Here is a 19,554-nt window from a genome sequence, read left to right on the forward strand (position 1 = left end):
AGTGCCGCGCCGAGGACATGAACGAGCTCCTGGACTCGGTCGAGCTCCTGCCGTTTGCTGTGCCCACGAGCCGCGAATGGCTGGCGTGGTGGACCTCGCATGCAGGAGCGCGGCAGCGAGCAGGCGAAGCACACGCGCGATTGGAGTAGCGAGACCGTCCGCGTTGGCCAGCAGGTGGGCAAGGATGCCTGCGCTGGCGCTGGTGTGCGCGCCGAGCTCATCCCCACTGTGCCCGAGGAGTTCCTGAGCGTGCTGTCCAGCATCTCGTAATGCCAGCAATACACTTGGAGTCTTGTTTTTCACAACATTTAATATTGATGTCATTTAAAACGATCCCTCAGGCCTCGTCGTCATCCAGCAACTTGGCCAGGCATTCCTGGCAGTACCACGATCCCTTGGGCGGTGATGTCAGCCCGACGCACTCCCAGTGGAACCACTCGTACCGGCAGTCGTTGCCGTCGCATGCCACCATGTCTCCATACGACACCTGCTGGCAGAAGCAGTACAGCTGGTCGTCCGACTCCTCGATGCCAGCCCCAGCCTCCTCGAACCCATCCAGCGACACAATCGACGCCATCTTCAGCTGCTTCTTGTGTCTGGGCGCCTGCCCGCCCATGTGCCTGCGCTTCGGCGCGCTCCTGGCAAACCCGCCGTCCCCGTCCATGCTAAAGCCCGGAACGCTCTCCATGCGCTTCGGCTGCCTGAACGCCAGCTCGCCCGTGGAAATACCCACTGTGCCCAGGCTATTAGTGCACCGGCGTGTAGATGCGCTTGGTCGATTCGCCCGACTTGTCGTACTGTCTGATCTCCGCATCCAGCTTGGTCAAATGCCGCTGCACAATGGTCATGGCCTTCTTGGTCAGGCGGATCTTCTCCAGGCTGAATTGCTTGGCGTCTGCGTGCTGCTTTTCCGAGCGTCTGGAGGATCTGGAGTTCGCGGTCCGAGGCCCGCTCGCGGTTGGCTTTGTCTTTGAGGTCGCGCTGCAGGAGCCGCTCTTGCATGTGGATCTGGGCCACGCACTCTGCGTATTTCTCGTCCAGATCTGTGATCTCAGAGAACAGGTGGCGGATCTCCGAGGGCACATTCTCCATGTTGCTGACAAAGTCGGCGAGTGCGAGTCCAATGTCTTCCATTGCTTCAGCAGTACTTTATGCAATGCAGAGTTGTGTGTGTTGATTGTAAAGGCTTTTTCTTGCCTTCGACCCAGCGGGTGTCATTTTCCGAAAATTTATGCAAATCTAGGCATTAGGTATGTTACGGGGAACGTCCATCATGGCACATGATGCAGCCTCCCTTTTGGAAATGTATGTCATGGTGGGATGCATAAGGCAAGCGGCAGCTTGTACCAGTTTGCACATGTCTTAGCCACTGCAGATCGAACCTCAACCGATGAAAGGCTTGGGTCACTTGTCCCTTGGTGACGATGGCTCTGACGCATCTTCTGTCCGCTCCTCTGTCAGCTCCTCTGTCAGCTCCTTTGCCAGCTCCTCTGTCGACTCCTGCGGACTGCTCTTCCTCTGTCTTCACTTCCGCTTGCTCGCTTTGGTCGTCCTCTGTAGATTCGGGAGATTGTGTCCATTGACCGCTTATTTCCAGCAACCAGCAGCGACAGATCATCGCTTTCCTCCTCTGTGCTGCTCCCTCCACTCTCCTTCGCTTCCTGGTCGGAGACTCCTGCTCCACAGCCCTTGGCCTGGGCTCAGGCGGCGACACTGGCGATGCCTGCTGACTCGAATGCTCCGAATTCATAATCAAAATCATCGTCTCCGCCGCCCTCTCATCCTCATTAATCCCAGAGAGCTCAAATCTCGGCGCCCTCGCCACATTGCTCTCCGCGCGCCTCTCCAGCCGCTGCGGACACGAAAACACGCCCTCCCGGCCAGCCGCCGTCTGCGGCACCATCGAGCTATGTCTGCTCAGCTGCCGGTACCTGTGCCCTGTAGGGCTCACCAGCGGCGAGTTTGCCGAGTGCGCCCGCAGCGCCCGCATTGGCCGCCGCGTCGGCGACAGCAGGATTGTGGTGGGATCGACCATGGCCTTGAGCCGCATCAGGCCCTCTTTCAGCGTCCGCGTCACCTGCACTATCTCCAGTGTCTCGCGGCTGCGCTGCTGCGCTGCGGGGCTGCCCACAAAGTGCATTGTGCGCTTGCCCGGAGGCGCGCTTTGGATGGTCGAGCCTGAGGCGCTCGGCTGACGGTGTGCGTGCCGCTCGGGCGTCTGCGCCGGGACTGCTTGGCTGCTGCTTTGCTGTGGTGGGGGAGAGGACGACATGGACATTGCAGTGCCAAATTCCGCTGGGAACTCTGAAACGGGCCCAAATTAAGAGGGAGGAGGAAGGTGAAACGAGAAATAATAAAAAGTACAGTTGAAGCGTCGCAGACAATAGAAAACCAGTGGTTCTCGATAGCGAAGAGTAAAACAGAGAGGGAGATATAAGCGAGAAAAAGGCAGTGGAGAGCGGAGGAAAAAGGGAAGGAATCAGGCCGTGAGGATGCCGCTGTCGAGCAGAATGGCTGGACGAAACAATGGACGCGTTTGTGCGCGCTCCCGTGCGGTTTGGCGCGTCGCAGATTCTGATCTGGCAGATTGGCGATCATCTCACGTGATGTGATTTAAGGTCTGCATTCGCTGTAGTGACGAGGACCGGAATCTGCTTTTGTGTGCATGCACAATTCGCCTGTCTCTGCAAATGCGACCCTTTCCTCGCTGAACGCTCCAAGCTCTACTTTTCCCACATCTGTTAATTCCAGCACCCTATTCCTAGCCAAAGGAGGAAAGGACTACGCAAAACACACACATTACAAAATGTCGTTTTTTAGGCTCAGAGACCTCATCCGAGCAGTGCGCGTGTGTAAGACGGCGGCGGATGAGCGCAATGTTATCCAGCGGGAATCAGCGGCAATCCGCACATCGTTCAAGGAGGACAATTCGCAGGACACGCGGTACGTCAACGTGCAGAAGCTGCTGTACATTTACTTGCTTGGCTTCCCGGTGCAGTTTGGCCAGCTCGAGTGCTTGAAGCTGGCTGCCAGCTCCAAGTTTGCTGACAAGCGGGTGGGCTACCTCGGCGTCAGTCTCCTGCTGGACGAGAAGCAGGAGATCCTGACGCTGCTGACAAACTGCCTGAAGAGTGACATGAACAACCCCGACGACTACCTGGTGGGCCTGGCACTGTGCACGCTGTCAAACGTTGCGTCATCGGAGGTTGCCAACGATCTGGTTGACGAGGTCGAGCGGCTGATCGACTCGTCAAGGTCGTACCTGCGCAAGAAGGCCGCCATGGCAGCGGTCCGGATCGTGCGCAAGGAGCCAGAGCTCGCTGGAGCCGTTCCTGCGGCGCGCACGCTCCTTGCTGGGCGACAAGCACCACGGTGTGCAGCTGGCTGCTGTGGCATTGGTGACCGAGATGTGCAACCATAGCCAGCAGGCGCTCGACGAGGGCCGCAAGCTGGTGCCAATTATTGTGCGGCAGCTCAAGGGCCTCTTGGCGTCGACGTCGTCGCCCGAGCACGAGGTGGGCGGAATCGCGGATCCGTTCCTGCAGGTTGGAATTCTGCGGCTGCTGCGCGTGGTGGCCCGTGGGTCGCAGGAGGCTGCCGACGAGCTCAACGATGTTCTGACGCAGGTGGCCACGCAGACCGATGGCTCGAAGAATGTAGGCACAGCAATTCTGTACGAGTGCGCAGTCACAGCACTGGCCATTCCGTCAGAGCAGGCGCTGCGTGTGTTGGCGATTAATCTGCTGGGCAAATTCTTGGCCAACCGGGACAACAACGTGCGCTACGTGGCCCTGGCCACGCTGTCTACGGCCGTGATCACCGAGGCTCCCTCCGTGCAGCGGCACCGCGCTACCGTGCTGCAGTGTCTGGGCGACGGCGATATCAGTATCCGGCGGCGCGCGCTCGACCTGAGCTTTGCCCTGATCAACGCGCAGAACGTCAAGCCGATCGTCGCCGAGATCCTGAAGGCCTTGCCCACCATTGACGTCGAGTTCCGCCCATCGATGGTGTACCGCCTGAGCGCAGCAGTGACGCTGTTTGGCGACTCGCTCGACTGGCGTGTCGAGACTATGCTGCGCGTTATGCGCCATGGCGGCAAGTACCTAAATGCCCGCGACATGTTCAAGTTTATCCGTCTGGTTGCTGCTGAGGCTGACGAGACCCTGCAGCGCCGCGCGACTCGCATCAGCTTTGCCCTTCTAGAGCAGGATATCTCGCAAGAGAAGATGGTGATTGCTGGCTCCTGGCTCATTGGCGAGTACGCCGACTTGCTAGTGTCCAACGGGTCATCAGGGGCTGCCGCCAATTGAGCAGTCTACTGGCACAGCTGGTCTTGATGACGACGCTCTAGATATCCTTGGTGCCCTGGGCAAGCCAATCCAGCGCAAGCAGAGCAGTCCTGGCGCTGAGAGCACCTCATCTGCCATGGCCCTGACCGCCATTGACCCGAATGGCGAGCTGCCCGAGGCGATCCCCGAGCCTGCCGACGTTGTGCGTCTCCTGGCAGCAATTGCCAAGTCGCCAGTTGTGGCCCCCTCGTGCCACCATGTCGCACTGACTGCCTTGGCCAAGCTCTCCGGCCGGTTCTCCCACCTCCCGGCAGTGGTAGGAAACATTCGCAGCGCGCTCGAGAAGCATACTCGCTCAATGGATGTCGAAACACAGGCACGCGGTGCAGAATTCGCCAAGCTGCTGAGCTCGCAGCTCGACAGCGTGCGCGCAGGCGTCGTCGACCGGATGCCAGCACCAGAGTACACCGATGTGCCATACGAGGAGTACGTGCTGAACCCGACTGCCATGCGCATGAAGGCGTTGACTATCATCTCTCGGCCGGCCATTCAGGCGGCCGACCTGCTGGGCACAGACACTGATGAGAGCGATCCGGCGGCTCAGGCTGCAGCTGAGAGAGCGCTCAGGGAGAAGAAGAACAAACAGTCGGTGGTCTCAGGATCTGCTGAATCTTATGGATGACGTGCCCCCTGCTGCTTCTCCTGCCTCTGCTGCTGCTGCGCCAGCACCCCGAGTCAAACGCCGACCTGCTGGGCGACTTGCTGGGTGGAGCGTCAATCTCAACGCCCTCACCGCCACCTTGCTCAGGCTGCCCAGCCCGAGCAGTCGGCCGGACCTGAACAAGGAGTACGAAGTGTACAACGCCGATGGCCTACGCATTACTATGACACCCTCAAAGAAGCCTAAGCTGCCCACAGTTCGTTGACATGCTGGCGACGTTCTACAATGGACGGCGAGGCAGCCATCTCCGGCCTGAACTTTTTGGTGGCCGTGCCCAAGTCGCAGAAGCTGCAGATTCTGCCGCCCTCAAGCCAGAACATTGCCGTTGGTGTCTCAGCGACTCAGCTGGTGCGTGTGTCAAACCCGACAAGGTCGCCAATCCGCCTGCGCATGAAGCTGACGTACCAGTCGGGCAGCCAGAATGTCGACAACATGTTTGACTTTAGTGGATTTCCCGGCCTCGGTTGTGTAGTCAGCCACCCACACTCATATTCCCTTTCTTACCTTACATTCACATACTTTCTTTCTAAACATAGTCTGTTTGTCACATTCCTGAAGCATCTCAATCCATTAGTACATGGCCCCTGTCCATAACTGCGAGTATACACGTAGTGGGGGAAACGCATAGTTGAATATCCAATTCCTTGCCATTAAACCTGTCTTCTATGGCTACTTCCCAACTCCATGAATCATGATATCTCGAGCATATCCAATGCGCTTGTGCCTTCAAAGCAGTGCCTGCTGATAGCACGAAGGACGCTTGCAGCGCCTGCATCTAACATTAAGACAGACGCAGTCCACCGACGGCGTACCTGCATCGGTTTAGGACGCAAAATCCTGCAGCTTGCGCCGACTCCAGCTGCACCCGACTGCATCCCCATCTCAGTCCGCACACTATCCACGCTGGACCGCTTCCGAGAAGCAGCATCTGCTCTCCCTGATCAGCGAGCAGCGCACTCGGCTTGGCGCCATTGACTGGGTTGGCATATCGCAACAAATGCCCGGCAGGCAAGCGCACGCACAAGCAGTGTCACAGCATGTACAAAAATCTCCTCAAGCAAATGCGTACGGCTGCCGGGACCAAAAACCCGGCGAAATCGCTGATTGAGGAATCACTGGTGTCAACGTACAAGCGGTGGACACCGGAGGAGGATAAGCTGCTGATAGCGCTACGGTCGGTCGGCAATATGTCGTGGAAGGAGACTGCTGAGGCGATTAAAAGCAGCCTCAGTCATACAATGCAAGAACAGATATCGGTATCTGCGCACCCGGAGAGGACCCTCACAGCCGCCGCTGAGGAAGGACTTGAGGCGCAAATCCGATCCAAAGACCCCTGCGTACAAATACAAGCCAGTCAAGCAAGGCAAGGCAGAGCCGTGGACCAAAAAGCGACGACGAAAGGCTACGCAGGCTGCTGGTCGAGTCTCGCACATTCGATTTCTGGCAGCTACACACGCAGTTCCCAGACAAGAACTACGGGGCAATGTACCTGTCGTTGTACAGGCTATGCACGCAGCCGGTGTTTTCTGGCGGCATGTGGAGCAGCGATGAGCACCGCGCTCTGCTCAGACTAGTAGGTCAGCACGGGGAGCGACTGGCAGGCAATTGCAGAGGCCATGCCGACTGGTCGCACACACATTCAATGCCGCACCCACTACATTGCATACTGCGTCAAGCCGGGCGTCCGCCGTGGACAGTGGTCAGAAGACGAAACCGCACAGCTACTGCATCTGGTAGACCTGGAGTGCCAGCGAAGGCTCAGCGAGAGGAGCTCGGTCAAGTGGCCATTGAGCCATCAGGGACTTGCAGGCGCCAGGGCGGTTCCTGGATGCCCTGCAGAAGGATGAAAGCGGGTCCGCAGCGGCCGCAGCTGTCAACGGAACACCGCCAGTGGAGATCAACTGGGCGCTGGTTGCCTCACGCATAATGACACGTACTGCCAACCAGTGTCGGACAAAATTCCATTCTATGCGCTCTAGCCACGAGAGCAGGCTCTGCAGCGAAGTGTGGACGTGCGAGGAAGATTTGGCGCTTTACAAACTACACAAGGAAAACCCCAACAGATGGACCTGGATTGCAGCCAACCTGCCACGGCCACGGCGCCGAGAGTCGGTGGTCAGGAGGTATACTCAGTATCTCGGGATATATGTTGACATGCTGCGCAGATGTCGGCCACACTTTGATCCCCTGGATGACAACATGCATGAGGTTCACATGAGATGTGAGGTATTGGCCTGGTACCGCGGGCAGATGGAGGGGTACCGTGACCCTGCCAAGCGTCCAGATAATATGGATTTGACCGGATTGCGGGCATTGCGGGCATCGCGGGCATCGCGGGAAGGAAAAGGCGAGAATTAGGCCATGGGTGACGACACTAGGCCATGTAGTGTCTCTGCTTACCGTGATTTCTCCCTTTTCTTGGTATTCTCCGGAATGTCCAGGATGAGGGAGGAATGGTGCTTATGTAGCCCGTTTTTCACATGAAACCGTGATTTACTTCGCCTGGCCGCACAGCTGGGGAAGGGGTATCCTCAAGATGTATGTATTTTTGGGCTGTGGCGGAGAACACAGTGCGCACATGCGTCGGGCCGCGAGCGGGGTGCATGATTTTAGCACAATTGCCAAGGAGCCCGGACAAACCTTCACCACTTTTCATCCCCCGATCGCTCGCTTGATTTCTCGTCGACACCTCCCGCACACAACGTCACTCGTCAGAATCCCCCTCTAAAAGCTGTCAAAAAGCCTCAATAAATCAAGGCGCGTATCAGGTGGGCTATTTTCAACTGTGAATGCCACCTGCTCCAGCATGTCGATTATTTGCACACTTCATTGACCAGGGTTTGTAGGCTTTGTAACAATGCGTTCGCATTCTCGGCAGGCTTTTCTAATGCCGCAGCCACGGCTGGGGCTACGTGAAGATATCTTGGTGCTAAAAAATCATCAGCCCTGGACTCTGCACCACCCCAGCTAATTTTTTGTAAAATCTCGCTGACGGCACGAAGGACATCAAGTGACAAGTCGGGGCAATCAAGTTTGTCTTGCCCTGTGTCGTCAGCGGCATGTCTGTTAATGCAGCAAATCCACAGGAGATAAGCGAACAGGCATGAGCGCACATTTTTGAGCCACTCTGGACAGCCCAATTTTCCACCATAATGGTAAGCTCCAGCGATCGTATAAAAGATTCCAGGGGAGGGAACCGCAGCCACTGTCTCCAGCATCCCTCGTCAACTACTTACACTGCACACCACTTTATACCGCTCCATCCTTATTTCCTTATTCCCTACAACGATGCATTTACATATTTATATCGCAACCGGAATACACGCTATTTCTACTGCCATGGACAATATGGGCGCTTTCAAGATGTTCGATAACACCATTGTTACCCTGGAATTCGATGTGCCTAGGCCAATCCTCGTTTTCTTCGACAAGGTAAGAATCATAAGCAACAGCACATGCCGTTTCCGGGTTCTTTTCAGGGTTCTAACAAGTATCAGCCTCCTTGTAGACACGCGAATGGACAGCCCTAGCACTCTCATTGCCCTCCTTTACTACCACAACGCAACCATGGTACATCTAGCGTTGGGTGCAGTCCTCTGCGCAATTCTCTCCAAGCTGCTAAAGCTCGTTATCCGCCAGAAGCGTCCAACTCGCTACAACCACGGCAAGAAATCCTACGGCATGCCATCGTCGCATTCGTCCGCAGTCATGTACTTCAGCACTGTGTTGTCACGGATGCTGCTCACAGAGTACTGCAACGGCCCACCATGCCTCGAGTATGTACTGTTGGCGAACTTTCATCAACCTGCTGGCACTTGGCGCTGCCCTGTCGCGTGTATTCATCGGGTACCACACGCTGTCACAGGTCGTCGCTGGCATCATGGTTCGGCATTATATTCGGCACTGCATGGTGGACATACAGGCTCTCTGTTCTGCCGCACATCAGCGGCATGATGGGCATGGTCTCGCAGCAGCTAATCGCCTGCATCTAACTATAGATCTTCTTCCAATGTACTATTTCCTAAGTTATCAATGCATTTCATTTTTTAGCACAAAGAAAAATGGTACAAAAGTAAAGGTGTCGAAGAGCAGTAGGGGGAGAGGTGGAAGTGCCACGTGCGCGTGTGGATGTTAGAAACACAAAAGTAGAAGAAACAGGGCTGTGCGTGGGAGGAGTAAAGAGTGACGTGACGAGGAATTATCTTTGGTGAGTAGACGACTCGACCCATTTGCTCAGATCATAAAGCCGCTGCTCCAGCTCCTGGTTGTCCTTCAGATCAGCGCAGTCCCAGGCCATCGAGCCCTCGACGGCTTCGAAGCCATTCTGGAACTGCATCGCCGCCATCTGGTACAGGGGATACCCGAACGAGTTGCTATTGAACTCGCTTGGTGTGTTCACACGCGAGGCAGACGATCCCGTGCGGGTGCGGTGGAACGGGGACGACAGGGCGGCACCAAAACGACCCGACTGGGTGCCCCCTGGGTCACCTCCTCGGCCGCGACCACATCCTGGACCACACCAAAGATGTCGTTAGTCTGTGCCTTGATGCTGCGCACTGCGCTGTGGATCTGCTGCTGCAGGGAAACATCCGACACATACGGGTACTTTGTGCGCTGGGCAACGCAGAGCTCGCGAAGCATTGCAGTAATCATGCGGAACTTTTGCATGTTGACCAACGGCTGCGCATTGTTGACGTGAGACACGGCGGCCGAATCGCACCGCAGGTTGCGCCGGTTCGACGTCGAGCCCGTGGACTGCCCATGGGCAACGCCATTACGTGAGCGCACAATCTGCGGGTGATCGTCAGAGTACGTGGCATTGGCCTCATCGGCGTGGAGCAGGTCGGTCATGTGCACAGCGACGAACGGAACTACCGGGAGCGGGGTGGTGTTGGTAGTGGGGCGGCTCTGCTTGGAACCGGCACCCAGCCTTGCTGCTGTTGCCATTCGAAGCACTGCGCGCACGGCGCGACCGCAGATCGCCACCAAGATCAGCAAGGTTGGTTGACGAGCTGTTGGCGGTACCCTTGTAAAGACCGGCACCGCTGCCGCTTCCAGTTGACGCATGGCTTGGTCCCGCCACGGACTGCCCTTGTACGTGCCCGTAACCGGCACCGATGTGTGGGTAGTTGGTGTCACACCACCACCGTAGCCACCAGTAGCGCTGGGATCGGTGAACGCAAATGAAGCGGAGCGGATGCCAATTGCATACATGATGCAGGCGCAGTCCTGCTCAGTAAGCAGCGCAGTTCCGTCCTTGGCCGTCGTCGCAGAGTTTGGCTGGGCGCTTGACTTTTTGCGCGCGCCCTGCTTGCCCTCGTCGCTGTTGCTGCTACCAAAGAAGGCTGCCGTGAATAATATTGCCGAACGGCGAGCTGCTGCCCGACACATTGGGCGTGCCCACGACGGCCGACGAGATTCCGCTGGCAGTGACAATGTGCGACGGTATACTAGCTGCCATGTCCTTGGAGCGCAGACCCTTGATCTGCTCGGAAACTGCATCAAAAACGTCCTCGTCGGGACCAGAAGACCCGCTCAGAGCAGCACGGACCGACTCACGGTAGGTGCGGAAGTTCATGCGCGGCTGCACAATCTCGAGGATTTTGGCGACAATATCCTTCATCAGCGGCGGGACCAGTGCCCACGTCTCATGAAGACGGCGCACAGCCGAGTTGTCGAGCGCAATGGCAATCTCAAATGCGCCGTAGTAGTTGCGCCGGGCCAGGCAGTGAAAGGCAATGTGGATCAGCTGCTTGACGATCAGAGCGCGGGCTGCGGTAGTAGGCTCTGACAGCACAGTAAGCACGGCCCAGTATGTCGCCTGGTTGAACCACGACATGGTTGCAGTCAGGTTCGGTACCGGGTTGACCGGGCCGGATATGCTGCCAGATTGGTGCGGGCCGGATCCCTCAGTCGACACCGAGCTGCGTGCCGTATTGGGAGTGGAGCCTTGCATAGTGTGCAGAATGGTTTCGAGGTTCCCGACACGACCCTTGAGCGAGAACTCGGTGGCACTGACGCGCATGAACAGGTCATGCTTCCAGCAAAGTGAGCTGCTCGGCGAACGTAGCCGGGTCGATGCTCACCAGGTTGATGCGGTACGGGTTGCGGTTGGCGATTGAATAGTTTAGAAGCGTGCGACCCACAGGCGTTTGCGGCGTCGGGATCCCAGAGTTGGCCAGCGCCTCAATGACCAGAGACCCAAAGTCGTTGGCGTACATGTCTCCATTCGGAATACGCAGGCTGGGCTCAACGCCATCGCAAATCGACGACCAGTCCGAAGCAGGTCCCAGCGACGACATGCTCGGTGCGCGTAGAAGTGCGGTTTGGCGCAGCATTGAATGCCCGCCCGCTATTTGAGCTACTGCTGGTGTCTAGAGAGCTGGCAGTGGACTTGTTGCTGCGATGATGGAACAGCGACATAAAGTACGACGTTGACCCTTTCTTGTTATGACGGCCGCCCTTTGTACCGGCACCATTGTCAGTAGCGGTGGTGCTTGTGCCAAGCGTCGGCAGCTGCTGCTGTTGTGAGGCAGAAGCATGCAGAGTGATGCTTTTCAGACTAGCAACCGACGACATCTTGCGCAGATGGCCCATGCCAACATTAAGAGTGCTCGGGAAATCGCCAGCATCGTTGCGGCTGTAGGTAGAAACCATGTTTGCAGAAATAGGTGGCTGGCTGGTCCGGCTGCTGCACTGCATCGACAGATCAAGTGCAGATCGGGTGCCCTCGGCAAGAGTGCCGTTGACCTCAGAGTTGCGCTCGCTAGTTGTTTGCGAGGTGAAGGCAGAGCCTGGAGTGGCAAACTGTGCTGGGGTACTGACCATGAACGGCGGGTTCTCGACAGCCAAAAGCTTGCCTGACGACAGCTTGTGCCGGATGCTGTTGACAAAGTCGGCGCGACCAGGCTGCTTCTGGATGTGGGAGAGGAACAGCAACAGCAGGCGTGTGAGACGATGGTGGAGACGGAAGTCGTGGGGATGGAACTTTATCCAGTTCTTGATGATGTTCATCACGCGCAGCTGCACGATTGCACCGTCCTTGCGTGCCAGAGGGGGGAGTTCTCGCGAGCAGGACGTTGAGGGAGACGAAGGCTTGCTGTCACGCACCGAATCAGCCTCCTGCGGCATGCGCGTCTTCCAGCCGTTGATGGTTAGGAACCTGCAGCCATCCTCCTCAAAACTGCTGTCATCACCGTCGTCATCACTGCCGTCGCCATACTGGCTGCTGCAAGGCGCAAAGCAGTTCAGGTAGCGGACAATCAGCAGCCGCATCACGTCGATAGGGTGAGCGAAGAAGCGGTAGGAGTTCAGGAAGTCTGTCAGCAGGTCCGAATCAACGTTGCCCTCGGGTGATGCAAGACGGTTAACGAGCAGCCGAAGCGACATCGACTTTATGCAGCGAGTGATTGTGCCTGACTCGGTTTTCATCGTCATTTCAATGAGCTGCGATCCGCTGGACGCAGGCTGCTGCTTACTGTTGGCTGCAGATCCGGACTGATCGGCCGACATGTCCGAGACACTGCGGGTGAGCGTAGCTGTGCCCCTGGCCAGTGTGGACATTGATGACTGTGTCTTTAGAAGAGAGGGGGCAGCATGTCCGTTAGTAGTCCGCATGTGAGATGACACAGATCCCCTCCGCCTATCCTGCTGCTGTTGAGACTCAGCTAGCAAGGGAGCTGGAGGAGCAAGGCTGCTTGGTGAGTCGGCTCGTGTCGGTGGTGCTGTGTGGGCAGTCCGGCTGATATCGTGGAGTGCAGCTGAATCGGCCAAGTCTGCGGAAAAGTGCACATCATAGACGATCTCGTCAGAACAATTGTCGTCATTAAGTGGCCACCACATTCCAGGACCAGTCGACTCATCCGCTGTGCCATTTTTAGTTTCCACTGGTGTCTGTGAAGCCAAGCCCTGAGACGCAACAATATTGGCGATCGCCGCATACCAGTCGGCAGTGTGCTCGTGTGGTGGTAGTGAGAAGCTGCGTCGCCGGATGTTTGATTTGTTCAGCATCGCTGTTGTCTCCGTGTCAACTGGCTGTATATCCATCATGTCGATAAACGCAGGGTTAAGCAGCTCGATCGCCCGACCACCGCGCTCGCAGGTGATGAGCAGCGGGCCAACCCGCCGAATACCGCCGTGAGGTCCTTGCTGGAGCAGCATAGAAAGGCACCGCGACTGCTTCTTGACTGCATTGGGGAACAAGTTGTTGCGGCACAGTGATGCCTCAGTCGCCTCATGCGAGCGTAGCCGCGGCGAGCTGTGGGCGGTGTGCGGCCGTGGTGGTACAGCAGTTACCGAGCCTGCTGTTGGCAGAGGCGGTGGCGTGTGTGTTGGAACTGGAACCGGAATCGGAACAGGGATGCAAACCGGTTCTAGATTTGCCCGGCAAGACCCGTGGTGGTGTGAGACGCCGCCGCAGCAACCAAAGGTCATGCTGATCTGCCGTGACGCGACATTTGAAGGGATGTACTCGGCCCCGATCTCATGGGCAAACTCCTCAGATGCGCGACATTCGATAATTGGCAGTTCTATATTCAGGTAGGGACGGAGATACAGAATGTCCATCGCGAATTAGCAGATATAGGGTAGAAAGTAACTCTGGATATACGAGTATACTGGTACAAATAAGGTAGAGCAGGACAAAGGTGAGGTGGTAGAGATGCTGAAGATGTACGGCACAAAGCTCTGCAAGGAATAGAGACGATCTAGTAAGGATGATCGCTAGAGGCAGAGCACGCTTTTAGAGGGACAAAAGTGGAAAATACAAACTGCGGCCGTTAAATAGAAGGACAAAGGAGCTTCAGTGTTCTTTATAGCAATGCCAGCATCCCAGGTGGCATAGAAAGGATGTGCCGGTAGCTGGGAGGGAGGATAAAAATAAGCAACGCCTGGTTGTTGGTGGACAACAGGACAAGTCCGGGAAGCTGGCCGTGCTCGGGATGTAAATCGCAAACAGGAATTTCGATAATGTTGAAAAGAATCTTTGAGCTACATGCCACAATTCGTATCGGCCAGCAAACAGAAGGGAGAGAAAGTATGGCGGGAAGGGCGAGGAGCCGTAGCCAGGCACGATTCACTGGCAAAATAAGGGAGGTACAATGTCGCTACCAGCAGCGTGCACGAGTCGATCAGCAGCTGAAAGAGACGCCATTTCCCACATGCTGGAGGCCATAAGAGGAGCACACGGAGTTGGAGGGAGGGGGACCAGGCATAATTAGCAAAGGCAATAAATCCAGACGCGACTGGCACGTTTGGTCATCGCCATTTAATAACCAGCCCGTTTATGTCGAGGCAAATGAGGCAAATGAATGATTCAGAACCAACAACAATGGCAGGCAATTGTGTGCAGACGATGGTTCTCGGAAATAGAATGCGAATCTGCAGAGCTGCTGCCACGACTTAATTTGGAGTCAGACGGTATATCTGGCGCGGTATAGTCACCGACAGAAATGTGCGCACAGGCGTAGCAGCGGACAAAGCACGCAATGCTGGCTTGTGCTCGTCATCGGACATTTCGGTGCTTGCGAGTGATCGCAGACCGATTGACATCAGGGGCGAGCTTGTAGGGTATGCACACGAAAGTCATTGCAGTGAAGCGCCAAGCGCAGCCAAAAATATAATGCCAATCGGAAGTTTTTCAGCAAGAGGCAATGCTGATATTGGCAGGCATATCCAACAATCGCCTGGCACACTGTATATCGAGTGGGCAGTTCAGAAAATATGCAAACACCCATGCGTGTGGAGAAAGCCATGCATGGCATTGCAGACAGGCCTCCCTCCATTGTTCTGGTCGAATGTAGTAAAAAACGATGCACGCCAGTATTGCTCGTAATAGACCAGCCGGTATTGTACGGCTGGACGTGTGAAAAGACGCGCACTGTGGGCGGGAGGGTCGGCAAACAACTGTGGAGGTGGCGGCAGAGCAAGTAAATTGCTGGGCGATAGTGGGGTTCATGTTTTAACAAGCGGCGCACATTAGAAAAATGCAGCCTTAATCGAGCCATATGGAGGAGCGCAGCCGTTTGCGCAAGAAGGGCGAAAGAGACAATGCCCTCGTATCATATCCCCATGAAGAGGCACTGGACGCCCCACCACCGGACACATTTGGGCGTGTAGCCCAAACAGCGCATTAGAAACCGATGCGTGTCCGCAGTATGCAGATTCAGAACACAACAGCGACCAAGCCCGCGGGGATGGTAAAATATGCATCGGCCAGAATAGGTGTGACATGATCGAAGAGGCAGGGGGATATGCGTGCAGATAGCCGCCAGCCAGCCAGCCAGCCAGCCAGCCAGCAAAGGAAAACAAAATACCCAACATCGCAAAAACACAGCAATGGTTACACAGAATGGAAAATGGTGTGATAAGGACCGATTGCGGCCACCCGGTAGCTACTTTTTTCTCAATCTCACGCCCGGACACACAAGTGCAACGCCAAACACTGTGAAGTGAGTGAGAGGTTCCCCTCCAAGAGGCGAAGCGGGAAACAGGAACACAAGTTGCCTGCGCTCATAGTGGAAACAGAGTAGACTGAAGGCTCCAAGATGCCGCCGGTTTCACTGCACAACCGATGCTCAGGATAATCGCGCAGAAACGCTGCCCATGAGTGCGGTGCTGGATTCCGCAAGAAAAAGCAGCGAGACTGCCTATCTGAGAGCAAAGGAACCCACTTCAAAGGGCAGGACACGCTGGGCCGGCGCAAGGGAACAAACTGCATGTGTCTGCGCCAGGAGAGTAGCCAGAAACCGTGAAGGAGAAAAGAAGCGATACTTACCGCTGTTGTTTTTGTTGTGGTTGCTCCTGTCATTGTTGCTGGGATTGTCGTGTGCAGGGCGATGTGCCGGGATGTCCGTGTACGAGCGAGGCCGCATCGAAGGGCGATGACTATGGTGCTGGACCAGAGGCATGTGGTCGTCCACATCATCCGTGTCGCTCTCCACAAACGTCTCGCTGGTACCGTCATGGCGAAGCCTCGGGATGATCGTAAACCCATGCACCTCGCGGTCCTCATCCTCCTCATAGATGCCACGGGCACTGTCCACCAGGACGCTGGCGCGCAGAATCGGCGAGCCATCAAACACAAGCGTCGGGTGCCGTACGTAGCTGGTCTCGTCGCCACTCTGCGAGCTGCTGTCCCGACCCGCTGCAGCATCTGCATGGTAATCCCGCGAGCCGGCAGCCGGCTCCGTTGTTCCATAGCAATGCAGCTTGTCGAATTCGGCAGTTGTGAGCTTCTGCAGCCTCTGCAGCTTTTGCTTTTGCTGATGGTGATGATGCTGCACATTGGAGGCATGATCCTTTTGCGCACTCAGCGCCCCATCGTCGCTGACGGCTGGCATGTAGCCGCCAAAAGCCTCGCGCATGGAAGCCATCGGGATGGCCCCAGGTCCGCCATCGTTGTCGTCGTCGTCGTAACTGTGCAGACTCTGCTGAAGGACTGGTGACTGGCGTGCAGATCACGGTTGAGTGAGCTGTCGATGTGGAGCTGTCAGGTGATGTGCTCTGCTGTGAGTCGCTGCGAGTGACGAACAGGTTGGTGCTGTCGGATCCTGCTGTCGATACCGACAATGTCGCGGTCATGGCCTCTGCGAGCTGTGGTAGTGACGGCAGTGCTTGCTGGGGCGGATTTGTCAGCAGTAGGGCGTGCCGGCGGTGAATGGGGATCCAGGTAATCGTCCAGCACGTCGTTGTCAGAATAGCACTGCGCTGCGGTGTCGGGCAAGCGAGCAGTAGGGGTTGGCGCACGAGTAGTATTGGCAGGCGTAGTAGTCCCCAGGTGTGCCGAGGTGTGAAGTAAACACTGGTGCTGTGACTCCGACAGGCGCCTGCGTGTGCGCTGATGCCGTCGAAAAATGCAATGCAGAGACCGATGAGGATGGATCGTCGCTGCTTGAAGCGAAGGGTAGTGAAAGAGGAAACAGAGTTTGAAGCGTGGAGAGGTAGAGATGGTGTAGAAAAAGAAGCTGGAGAGGCAAAAAGGCTTCTCTCGCCGGCTGCTGGCTGAGGGGCGCTTTTGTCCGAAAATAGCGCCAGTCGGGCACCCACCCGCTTCATAAACTCTGGCTGTAGTACTCCGCTAGGAACCGCCCCAGATCCAGCGGACGGCGGTGTCCTATTCGCTTGTGCATCCTCGCCCGCCCCATCCAGCACGCTGTGCTGCCCACAACCTAGCGCTGCTCGCAGTCGCTGTGGTACAAAGCTGTAGTCCTGCTACATTATCTTCGTGGAGGGACAGCCGCTGGGATGCTATGTGGTGTTGTCGGCAGCGGTACGTGCCAGGGGCGGACGATTGTTGCGGTGTCTTGCAAAGCCACTCGAGATTGTGGCCGTCTCGCTGACTGGCGGCACCGCCACCGACGCTAAATGCTCTACTTTTGGGCGCATCACCGGCGAATCGATCCGCCCACGGCCGCTGCCCTCCTGGTACGCTGTCGAACCGGGAATCGCACCGCTACCGCCGCTGCCGCACCAGCTGTCGCTGTGACTATCGTAACCAGAGCTGTGGCTCTGCGATGACGGTGCAGGTGACGGAGTCAGGTGCCGAATTTCGATCGACTTCCTCTGGCCATTTCCCGACCCATTCGATGTGTAGCCAGACAGCCTCCGGATGTTTTCCAAAAGGCCAGCGCCTGTTGACGAGGCCCTGCTGAGCAGCGGCGACGAGCGGCGGCTCATGAACAGCGAGGAGCCGCGAGCGCTCCCGCCGCCGCTCCCCACGGCATTGTCGGCACTATTCGCCGTGTCATTTGTTCTTGCCGCGGCATGTGCTCTTGGCTGGTGGACGGCGGTTGTATGCCAGGCCGTTGTTGGCAGGACAAGCAACGAGCGGCTGTGCTTGCGGGTGCCAGTCCGCGCGCCACGCACGGCGGTCACAGGGTCGTACACCGAAAGCACGCCGCCCTGGCCACGTCTTGCATTGTTTCCGTAAGCATACGCGTCGTTTTCTGGCAACCGCATCGACACCGGCGCACTAATGGTCGTCGCCAAGACGCTGCCACGGCGGATCCCCTGCATCCCGTCCTCGGCACCATTGCCCTGCGAGATCTGCTGCCATGCGACCGTCGGTGTGGCGATTGGCGAGGCGCCGGGCTGGTCGTCAAACAAGTATTCCACCTCCTCCTGGTCGGCCTCTTCCTCGGAAAACGATGCGGACATGTGGCTCTGCAATAGCGCCATGGAGAAGCTGCCGTTGCGCTTATACTGCTGCGCCGTTTGCTGTGGCCTCCGGTGAGCCACACTGCCGGACCCGTCGCACGATCCGCGGGGCTGTGGGAACTCGTGCACAGCCTCGGACAGCTCAGGCGTGGCCATGGCCCAGCTCTCCCGCGCTGCCGCTGAACCGTGACGCACCTCGGCATAGCTGCCATCGCTTTCCACATGCGCCAGTGTGGCCATCCAGAGATCCTGCGTAGCGTCATCTGCGGCCCGTTCTGACGCATACGGCTCAGATGCCATGCCGCTGTACTGGCTGGCTGACCGTGAATGTGCGCTGGTCTGTAGAGCCATAGGCACAAGTGTCAGATTATCGTGGTTGATGCTTGGTATCGGTTCATGAGAGGAGGTAATGGTCTTCAGCGGAATGGTGAGTGAAAGGGTTAGGGACTGACCAGATAAGAAAAGGCGAGTACTATATAAATGCCAGGAATGAATGCGCGTTCCAGCTTCTTTTGTGTCTTGTGGATGATTCTGAGCGTACAGCCTGTTCTTCCAAATGATCTACGCTAACAAGTCGCCAATTAGTACCCACGATGCCTTTGCGTCAATAGCGTACTGGTCTGCTTGTACATGACAAGATGGTGTCAAAGTCTGCAAATCCTGCTCTCCTTACCTTTTAGAACGAGGACAGAGTATTTTTGAGCCAGAGCCTTTTTACCTATGTACAATAATGCACAACAGCAATATGATAGCGGACAATAATATATGTAAACGATTCGGACTGGGAGAGGAAGAAAAGCGAAGAAAAAGGCTCAGCAGCACCGTTGAGGAGACAGTAGTTGTAGGAATAAAAGGCTTTCCGCAACCTCCACTAGTTCATTATTTAGCAGCTGGGTCTTCAATAATTCCATCGCATTTGCACGAAGAAAAATAGGTGCCCAAACAACCGAACGTTTTCATAACAGAGCGAGAGCGTTCCCCCGAATCCCCCCTTTTTGCAACGAGCTACTGCCACATATCCCCCTTCCTTCACACGGAATGAAATATCCAATTTGCTCATGACCTTTGGCATTGCGGAAGACTTGATTTATTTGCATATAGCCCAAGTAGACACAATGGCGCTCTTGGTCTGGACCGATCAAACACTATCAAAGACCGCACATGATCTGAGAAATGCCTTCCACGCGTGACCAAAATGCACTGGCACCCTTTGGCGCGTGCTGCTGTCTCGGGTAATGGCGCTGCTTTCGGCTGCGTTACTGCAACCAGCTCGCACAAATGCCACCGACATTGTCGACTAGCTCCCGGAAATACTCGATCACCCCTACTGTGGTTCCAGGACTGGCCATTGTCGCTGCTGTCCACCTGTGCTCACAAAAACACGACACG

The 19,554-nt window shown here is 56.5% G+C and overlaps 8 protein-coding genes across 8 annotated transcripts; 3 read left to right on the plus strand and 5 right to left on the minus strand.

Annotated features, from left to right (window-relative positions):
- Positions 1-337: 337 nt before the first annotated feature.
- On the minus strand, positions 338-1,134 carry DL89DRAFT_292431 (uncharacterized protein; the record flags this gene model as incomplete). Its single annotated transcript, XM_040890306.1, has 3 exons — positions 338-712; positions 756-918; positions 1,022-1,134. The coding sequence occupies 3 exons, from the start codon at positions 1,132-1,134 to the stop codon at positions 338-340; spliced, it is 651 nt and encodes a 216-aa protein (XP_040744417.1).
- Positions 1,135-1,404: 270 nt separating this feature from the next.
- On the minus strand, positions 1,405-2,272 carry DL89DRAFT_292432 (uncharacterized protein; the record flags this gene model as incomplete). The annotated part of the gene is made up of 3 exons (XM_040890307.1): positions 1,405-1,522; positions 1,585-1,638; positions 1,674-2,272. The coding sequence occupies 3 exons, from the start codon at positions 2,270-2,272 to the stop codon at positions 1,405-1,407; spliced, it is 771 nt and encodes a 256-aa protein (XP_040744418.1).
- Positions 2,273-2,806: 534 nt separating this feature from the next.
- DL89DRAFT_274710 (Adaptor protein complex AP-1 gamma subunit) lies at positions 2,807-5,566 on the plus strand (the record flags this gene model as incomplete). Its single annotated transcript, XM_040889226.1, has 7 exons — positions 2,807-3,298; positions 3,327-3,572; positions 3,594-4,285; positions 4,413-4,934; positions 5,062-5,206; positions 5,248-5,455; positions 5,547-5,566. The coding sequence occupies 7 exons, from the start codon at positions 2,807-2,809 to the stop codon at positions 5,564-5,566; spliced, it is 2,325 nt and encodes a 774-aa protein (XP_040744419.1).
- A 259-nt stretch (positions 5,567-5,825) lies between these two features.
- Positions 5,826-6,760, plus strand: DL89DRAFT_141288 (uncharacterized protein). Its single transcript, XM_040883442.1, has one exon. It carries the CDS (start codon positions 6,048-6,050, stop codon positions 6,582-6,584), a length of 537 nt encoding a protein of 178 aa, XP_040744420.1. The 5' UTR covers positions 5,826-6,047; the 3' UTR covers positions 6,585-6,760.
- A 1,470-nt stretch (positions 6,761-8,230) lies between these two features.
- On the plus strand, positions 8,231-9,060 carry DL89DRAFT_266955 (uncharacterized protein). Its single transcript, XM_040887317.1, has 3 exons — positions 8,231-8,470; positions 8,519-8,786; positions 8,876-9,060. The coding sequence occupies exons 1-3, from the start codon at positions 8,359-8,361 to the stop codon at positions 9,000-9,002; spliced, it is 507 nt and encodes a 168-aa protein (XP_040744421.1). The 5' UTR covers positions 8,231-8,358; the 3' UTR covers positions 9,003-9,060.
- A 2-nt stretch (positions 9,061-9,062) lies between these two features.
- DL89DRAFT_266956 (ras GEF) lies at positions 9,063-13,284 on the minus strand. Its single transcript, XM_040887318.1, has 8 exons — positions 13,132-13,284; positions 11,311-13,104; positions 11,097-11,258; positions 10,380-11,047; positions 10,109-10,342; positions 9,967-10,079; positions 9,499-9,944; positions 9,063-9,478 (listed from the first exon to the last, which is right to left on the minus strand). Exons 1-8 carry the CDS (start codon positions 13,168-13,170, stop codon positions 9,209-9,211), a joined length of 3,726 nt encoding a protein of 1,241 aa, XP_040744422.1. The 5' UTR covers positions 13,171-13,284; the 3' UTR covers positions 9,063-9,208.
- A 2,187-nt stretch (positions 13,285-15,471) lies between these two features.
- On the minus strand, positions 15,472-16,382 carry DL89DRAFT_315480 (uncharacterized protein; the record flags this gene model as incomplete). Its single annotated transcript, XM_040891035.1, has 1 exon — positions 15,472-16,382. A coding segment is annotated over exon 1 (832 nt), but the record flags the coding sequence as incomplete, so codon positions are not given.
- A 654-nt stretch (positions 16,383-17,036) lies between these two features.
- On the minus strand, positions 17,037-18,873 carry DL89DRAFT_141316 (uncharacterized protein). Its single transcript, XM_040883443.1, has 2 exons — positions 18,839-18,873; positions 17,037-18,731 (listed from the first exon to the last, which is right to left on the minus strand). Exon 2 carries the CDS (start codon positions 18,514-18,516, stop codon positions 17,257-17,259), a length of 1,260 nt encoding a protein of 419 aa, XP_040744424.1. The 5' UTR covers positions 18,517-18,731; positions 18,839-18,873; the 3' UTR covers positions 17,037-17,256.
- Between the last annotated feature and the right edge of the window lie 681 nt (positions 18,874-19,554).

The sequence above is a fragment of the Linderina pennispora genome (genome assembly GCF_002104995.1).
Source record: "Linderina pennispora strain ATCC 12442 chromosome Unknown DL89scaffold_5, whole genome shotgun sequence".
Taxonomy (NCBI): Eukaryota; Fungi; Kickxellomycota; class Kickxellomycetes; order Kickxellales; family Kickxellaceae; genus Linderina; species Linderina pennispora.